An 8,406-nucleotide genomic window follows, 5' to 3' on the forward strand; every position below is an offset into this window, starting at 1 on the left:
AAAAAACATTGAGAAAAAAAAAAAGAATATGTATTTTTAAAGATCTTAGGAACTGCACTGTCCAGTGTACTATTAAATTTGCATTCAAAATTAAATAAAATTAAAAATTCACTTCCTTAGTCATACTAGCCACATTTTAAGTGCTAAATAACCACGCATGACTAGTTGCTGACTACTGTGTTAGAAAACAATGATCTTAGAATATTTCCATCATCACAAAAAGATTTACTAGGCAGCACTGATGTAGAGAAAAATGTTCTATACACCTTTTTAAACTGAAAAATTATGATCCCATTTCTGTGAAAGGACCAGCCTGAAAGCAAGAGAACAATAACTCCTCATCCTTATCCCAAACCCATTATGATAATTTCACAGGAATTCTTTTCAAAGCACTGTAAAGAAAACCACATTTTACATTCAAATACAGGTCAGGTCATTTGGCTTACCTTCACAGAATATTTTGATTTACATTCTACAAAAGAAAAAAATAATTACTGGGCCATCAAACAAAAACACACTAAGGCAGTCACAAAATAAATTTTAATTAGCATTGTTTTAAGAAGGTATTTAATAGAAATATTAACTCCAAAAGCATTAACTTTAGGTCCTGAGTGTTCTAACTTTTACAGAATAGTTCAAGAATTTCTATTTCACTTCTATTTATTTTCCAAGATAAAGCTATAAACAGATCAGAAAAAAAAAAAAAAATAGGAATACGAATGAGCGGACTACCAAAGTTTACTGAGTTTTAAAACTAATACTAAAAATGATTTTAGCAACTGTGGTCTTACTACAAATTTAATTTTCTCAAACAACATTCTTTATATACACAGAACATAATTACACAAACTTTACCCAGATTATCCATTAGGCAACATATTAAACCTTAAAATATACTGGGACATTAAGTTTTATGAATAAACACTGAGAGTGGTAAGCAGTGATGTAATCTGACTTTACTTGGCTAAAAATAAATCCGAAAAAGTGAAAACAGCTTTTTGCAAAGAATCATTTAAATATTACTCTATTATAAGCAAAAAGTACATTAAACTCATATAAATTTTAGGTAGGAATATAAAAGTTAACATTTTAGGTTTCCAGTAACACAGCATACCATATGGAGACAATATTAACTTGGTTTTTCCATCCAATAATTCAGTTTCAAGCTTTAAACCATCTCTGAAAAATAAAAGAAAGTTGTCATTTTTAAGAAACAGCAAAGTTTTAAAGAGAAATGAAATGCTCATTTGAATCTTGAAAATATATACGTTCTTCCTAATTTATACAAGAATTGTAAATATTAAACCATTCTTTTAATTAAAATCGTTTTTCAATCCAAGATAAAACTAAACACTCAGAAAATTCCTGAAAATTTCCTGAAACTTATTTGGACATAATTGGAAATAATTAATAATTAATTAATATATTAATTAAAAATAAATTCTTTTATTACCTTTAACATGAAACTTCGTATTTTACTGGTAAGCAATGAATTCAATTATCATGCCATTATTTAACTCTTATAAATCCAGACTGGAAAAAATGCTGTTACCAAAACTCTCCACCTAAGTTAAAGTAGCAAAACATATCTAACTACTATTTGTTCATGACTAATACATTCTATGGCCTGCTACATCATTAATCTGAAAGTGGCCTGTAACATTGCCACCACTGTTACTTTTTGAGCACACTGACACTTTGTTACTATAACAACAATAAATCTGTAATAAGTTTTGGCTGTTATAATTTATTTGTGCATGTCCTATGCAAGAGCACAAAGTTAACAATAGACACTACCAAGGTAACTTGTACAAATCAAGGTCCTAATAAAAATTCCACTGAAAATAAAAATAGTCCACATTTAATTCACTGTTTCCTAAAAGTGAGGGAGGAATAAGTGTAGGTCAATAAACATCAACGGGGACAAATGCGATGTCTAAGAGACAAAATTAAATCCAGCGGGATCAGCCAAGGAAAAAAAGGTTGAAAAAAAAGTCTCATTGGGAACACGAAACTGTAGTGTTGGTAAGTAGAGGAAATCAAAATACCCTGTTTTATTAAAACAGTGGGGGAAAACGGACTTTAAAAGTTTCCCTGTTACAGGGTTAGAATACTCCCATGTTTACACGTTCGTGAAACTCAACAAATAAAAGAATGAAACCGAAAAGTACGTCTGTTCAGTATTACTGCACTGTAAACTCCTTTAGGGGCAGCCTGTCTTATTTATTTTTCTCTCTACAGATTCTAGGATACAAAATTCATTTGCTAAATGATGTGTAGTCTGAGTTTGGTAACTTTTCATCTTCTTAAAACATGAACTTCACCATCACTTCCCTGCAACAGTCCTTTTTACTCAACAAACTTAATGAGGGCCTATTAGGGGCCAAGCACTGGCAATGCATCGGTTGCTCAAGACTCGGTTCTCCGCATTACGGGCGTTAAACGCCTCTGCGCGCTCCGACAACCTGCAGAGACGCCCAAGGCGCAAAAAACCAGGGCCGGGGCCAGGATTTCTCCCCGGAAAGCCACTAAACTTTATCTCTCCATCTGCCCTTACTGCTTTCCGCCTCTCTTCCCTCACCACCGTGAGGTTAATGAGAGGGCGGAAAGGAGGTCCCGGACAGATTTACTGCGAGTAACGTGCAAAAGCGGCGGCGGCGACAAACGCCGTCCCGGGCCTCTGGTCCCCTCTCCGCCACAGGCAGCCGAACAATGCCGTATGAGACGGCGCAAGCCGGGAAGGTGTTCCACGAAGGATTCCAAGGGCCAACCTAGCTTCACCCCGTCTCCGCTAGAGACCACCCTTCTCGCCCCAGCTTACCCTAGGTTCATGGCCTGACCTCTCACTCTCTCCACGAACACTCAGGTCCCCTGTGTATGCCGGTTGCCTCCGCCGCTCAACAAGCGCTACGCCCATTGGATACGGTGATGCCGGCGAGCTGGGAGAACAGACCAATCAGAATTAGTCGTGCTGGAGGGTGCTCTCTCTGCCGGGGAGAAGCCACTGGGGAGACCCGCTGGGTTAGCCTGGCCTCAGGCGCTTCGCCCACGTTCTTGGGTAGTGGGGATCTTCGTTCGTTGGAGTTGTAGGCACACCACCCCCCTCCCTCCGCCCCTAGTTCACTCGAAGCCCCCAGAGAAGTGCCTCAGCTCAGGTGGAGGTGGCAAAAATATGGAAAAACTAAAAGTATAAGCTTTTTAGGAAATGAACATTTCCCGTATTTCATATTTGTAAGAGAGGGTTATTCGGGTATGAAATAAATTGGGAGTGGGGACCTGGGGAGAGACTCCTAGGTCCGGTACAGGGTTTGTCCTGTTTCTGGCTCTGAATGCATTGTAACTCTTTTTTAAATTGCAACAATCACAAGTACTGAATTTCAGCTCTTTTGTGCAGACTGGGAGCTAAGGGCTTTAGGTCTATTGAAGCTTTACGTTATCTCTGAGGCACAGAGAGGTTAATCAAACAATTTAACCCCGGAGCCCATGTTCCGAACTAGTGTTTTATGAGTCTAACTGCTGTTAGTTCTTCAACTTTTTTTTTTTTTTTTTTTTTTTTTTTTTTTTTTTTTTGGGACAGAGAGAGACAGAGCATGAACGGGGGAGGGGCAGAGAGAGAGGGAGACACAGAATCGGAAACAGGCTCCAGGCTCCGAGCCATCAGCCCAGAACCTGACGCGGGGCTCGAACTCACGGACCGCGAGATCGTGACCTGGCTGAAGTCGGACGCTTAACCGACTACGCCACCCAGGCGCCCCTAACTGCTGTTAGTTCTTAAAAATCTAAATTTAAACGTACTTCCTCCAAGAACCTCCTCTGGAATCCACTAGTGGGTAAATCAGGAACCTATTCTCTGGAGCTTCCAGTCCCTGCCCTTTTGATCCGCGCGCTCATACGTTTAAGATCCTGTGCCAGAGTGAGCTTCAGAGGGCCAGACAGTTGGTGTCTCATATACCTCCATAGCCACAGCACCTGGCACTGAAAAGCATACAGTAAATAATCGTCACATGAAAACACAGCAAAAAATAAAAAATGCCAACAACTTTATTAAATTTGGCTGAATGCTATTTCATGATAAGGATTATAATGCAGTTACTAAAACTTCACAGGGTTTTCATCTACTCAAGCAATTTTTGGAAACTATAGTTTTAATAAATGAGGCACATTGAACTCTCATAGTACATTCAGTGAAAACTCAGAGATCTTTTAATATTCGTTTATGTACCTGGTCTGTGGAAGATATACTTAAATCAACATTTGTTAATCTACTTGACTGAGTAAATGAACAGGTACCAGAGTACATTTGATCCTGTGTTTTGTTTCGTTCTGTTTTAAGGAACACTTACCTAGGCATAGAAAAAAAAAAAAAAGGCTAAAAAGATTTAAACTGACATGCTAACAGGAGTATTTCTGGGAGATAGAGTGGTGTGACTTATAAAATGTTACTTTGGGGGCACCTGGGTAGCTCAGTAGATTGAGTGTCTGCCTCTTGATTTTGGCTTAGGTCATGATCTCACAGTATGTGAGATCGAGTCCTTTGTCAGGCTCTCTGCTGACAGCGTGAAGCCTGCTTGGGATTCTCTCTCTTCTCTCTTTGCCCTTCCCCCTACTCGTGTGTCCTCTTTCTTTCTCTCTCTCTCTCTCTCTCTCAAAGTAAATAAACATTAAAAAATAATGATTAACTATAATAATAGTTAATAGATCTGGCATAATGAGAGATTGACTAGTAAGAAATAAAGAGAATTCTAAAAAATATACAAATAGCAGATATAAAGAGCAGTTTAGATAAAGTCCCCAAGGAAGAGCCCCCTTGCCCCACAGGACCGAGATCCAGACCTTACTGGAACTCATGACCCTGGCTTATGCCAGGAGATCTTGCCAGAAATCCATCCTCTAGGTTACCGGGGGAATCCATTCAAGGTATCTCACCAGGGGCATGTCACTACAAAACTGCCTGAGGGGGTTGCTGGGGGAAGCTGCTGATGGCTGGGTGCTTCTGGCCACTAGGCTCTATAGGAGTTGAGTGCTGAAGCAAGCTTGTGTGCTGGGGGCTTGACCCTGGAGATGCTGCCCATGCTGCATGAGCTTGATGTTGGAGAAGCTGCCAGTGCTGCAGAAGCTGGAAACTGGGGGAAGCCTCTTCCACTGAGATATTGGATTCCAAGGAGCCTACCAAGTGAATACACTGGAAGCACGGACAGGATTCTTTTTTCCTACAGTGTCTCTCCAGAAATCTTAGGGGAGCCTGAGTGGCACAGTCGGTTGAGCGTCCGACTTTGGCTCAGGCCGTGATCTTATGGTCTGTGAGTTCGAACCCCACTTTGGGCTCTGTGCTCAGTTCAGAGGCTGGAGCCTGCTTTGGATTCTGTGTCTCCCTCTCTCTCTGCCCCTCCCCCACTCATGCTCTGTCTCTCAAAAAATGAATAAACGTCAAAAAAAATGTTTTTAAAAAAAGAAATCTTAGGGGCACCTGGGTGACTCAGTTGGTTGAGCATCCAACTTTGACTAAGTTCATGATCTCGTGGTTCTTGATTTGAGCCCCATGCCAGGCTCTGTGCTGACAGCTCAGAGCCTGGAGGCTGCTTTGAATTCTGTGTGCCCCCCTCTCTCTGCCCCTTCCCCACTCGTGAGAACAAAAAAAAGCTTAACATCCTGTCAGCTACAAAGGAAAAATATTTAAAGGGCCCAGATCCATTTTACATAGAAGATTAATTTAAAGCTGAGTTAGTAAATTGATAACTGAATTATCTTTTTGATACTTACCAAGGCTTTCACTAATACCATGAATTTAATACCAATAGAAAGGTCTTTCAACAAAGAACTACATCATAATACTGAGGTTCATTCCATGATCTAATGGACGTTGAATACCAATTAATACAGCCATGGATATTGGATGTATTAATGGATACATGGATAACATATTCTGCTTGAGAAGACTACATATTTCAGGTGTTTTTACATGTTTCTGTCCATTTTAGAATTTATTTAATAGCACTCTCCTTGAAATATTTTATTTATGTGACCAGTTTATATTCTTAATAAAAACTGATTTTTAAAAAACATTTATTTATTTATTTTGAGAGAGCCAGTGAGCATGAGCAGAGAAGGGGCAGAGAGAGGGAAGGAGAATCACAAGCAGGCTCCACACTCTCAACTCAGAGCCTGATGTGGGATTTGATCCCGTGAACTATGAGGTCATGATATCAAGAGTCAGACACTTGGGGTGCCTGGGTGGCTGAGTCAGTTTAAACATCCTACTTCAGCTCAGGTCATGGTCTCACAGTTCATGGGTTCGAGCCCCGTATTGGGCTCTGTGCTGACAGCTCAGAGCCTGGATCCTGCTCTGGGTTCTATGTCTCCCTCTCTCTCTCTGTCCCTCCCAGGCTTGTGCTGTCTCTCTTTCTCCCAAAAATAAATAAACATTAAAAAAAAAAAGAGTCATATTGTTAACCAACTGAGCCACCCAGGTGCCCTTAAAAACTGATTTAAAAAGAAAATTACATATACTGCAATCCCTATCAAAATAACACCAGCATTCTTCACAGAGGTAGAACAAACAATCCTAAAATTTTATTGGGACCAGAAAAGACCCCAAATAGCCAAAACAATTCTGAAAAGAAAACCAAAGCTGGAGGCATCACAATTCCACACTTCAAGCTGTGTTACAAAGCTGTAATCATCAAGACAGTATGGGACTGGCACAAAAACAGACACTCAGAGCAATGGAACAGACTAGAGGACCCAGAAATGGACTGACAAATGTATGGCCAACTAATCTTTCACAAAGCGGAAAAGAATTTCCAATGGAAAAATGACAGTGTCTTCAGCAAATGTTGTTGGTAAAACTGGATAGCAACATGCAGAAGAATGAACCTGGACCACTTAACACCATACACAAAAATAAACTCAAAATGAGTGAAAGACCTAAACATAAGACAGGAAGCCATCAAAATCCTAGAGGAGAAAAAGGCAACCAATGGAATGGGCAATATTTGCAAGTGAGATATCAGATAAAGGGTTAGTACCCAAAATCTATAGAGAGCTTATCAAACTCGACACCCAAAAAACAAATAATCCAGTGAAGAAATGGGCAAAAGACATGAATAGACACTATTCCAAAGAAGACGTCTATATGGCTAACAGACACATGAAAAGATGCTGAACATAACTCATCGTCAAGGAAATACAAATCAAAACCACAAGGAGATATTACCTCACACCAATCAGAATGGCTAACATTAACTCAGGCAACGACAGATGTTGGCAAGGATGCAGAGAAAGAAGAACCCTTTTGCACTGCTGGTGGGAACACAAACTGGTGCAGCCACTCTGGAAAACAGTATAGAGGTTCCTCTAAGACTTAAAAATAGAATACCCCATGACCCAGCAATTGCACTACTAGGTTTTTATCCAAAGGATATAGGAGCACTGATTCGAAGGGGCACATGCACCCCAATGTTTATAGCAGCACTATCAACAATGGCTAAAGTGTGGAAAGAGCCCAAAAGTCCATCGACTGATGAATGGATAAAGAAGATGTGGTATATATCTACAATGGAATATTACTCGGTGATCAAAAAGAATGAAATTTTGCCATTTGCAACAACATGGATGGAACTAGAGGGTAAAATGCTAAGCAAAATAAGTCAGAGAAAGACAAATATCATATGATTTCACTATGTGGAATTTAGGATTCAAAACAGATGAACATAAGCGAAGGGAAGCAAAAATAATATAAAAACAGAGAGGGAGACAAACCATAAGAGACTCTTAAATACAGAGAACAAATGGAAGGTTGCTGGCCGGGTGTTGGGTGGGGGAAGGGCTAAATGGGCAAAGGGCATTAAGGAGGACACTTGTTGGGATGAGCACTGGATGTTATATGTAAGTGATGAATCACTAAATTCTATTCCTGAAATTATTATACTATATGTTAACTACCTTGGATTTAAATTTTTTTTTAATTTTATATATGGTAAAATGCACAGATCTTAGGGTATAATTCAGAGACTTTTTTGGTAAATATATGTACTCATTTAACCACCACTTCAATCAAGATACAGAATATTTCTGTGACTTCCAAAAGTTCTCTTGTACCCTTTCCATCAATCCCTACCCCTTTTTGTAGGCAATCACTGTTCTGATCTCTATCACCATAGATTTAGTTTAGTCTTTTCTAGAATGTCACATAAATGGAAGCACACAAGGTGTGGGTTTTGAGTCTGATCTCTTTTACTTAGCATAACATTTGTGAATTCATCATGTTATGTGAGTATAGGAATTTGTTCTTGTTTTGTTGCTGAGTTCATACATTGTAGGAATGTATGACAATCTGAGAATATTTGGATCACTTCTAGTTTGGGGGTATATTGGAAAAAAAAGCCGCTCTATATACTCATGTGCAAG

General features: G+C 39.5%; 1 protein-coding gene across 8 annotated transcripts in view; it reads right to left on the reverse strand.

Annotated features, from left to right (window-relative positions):
- The window catches only part of CCDC66 (coiled-coil domain containing 66), a 51,186-nt gene extending 48,279 nt beyond the window's left edge, over positions 1-2,907 (reverse strand). For 6 of the 8 annotated variants that reach the window (XM_058726506.1, XM_058726500.1, XM_058726503.1 and 3 more), the window contains exon 1: positions 447-472. Coding sequence is in view for 2 of the 8 variants with exons in the window: in XM_058726505.1 (XP_058582488.1) it covers positions 447-472; positions 1,115-1,179; positions 2,822-2,832 (102 nt within the window). In the remaining 6 variants the exon portion in view is untranslated. Of the gene's footprint in view, positions 1-446; positions 473-1,114; positions 1,180-2,821 lie in introns of those variants that run through there. The other 2 variants (XM_058726505.1, XM_058726502.1) reach the window with 1 other exon arrangement.
- Between the last annotated feature and the right edge of the window lie 5,499 nt (positions 2,908-8,406).

This window comes from Neofelis nebulosa, chromosome 4 (genome assembly GCF_028018385.1).
Source record: "Neofelis nebulosa isolate mNeoNeb1 chromosome 4, mNeoNeb1.pri, whole genome shotgun sequence".
NCBI lineage: Eukaryota > Metazoa > Chordata > Mammalia > Carnivora > Felidae > Neofelis > Neofelis nebulosa.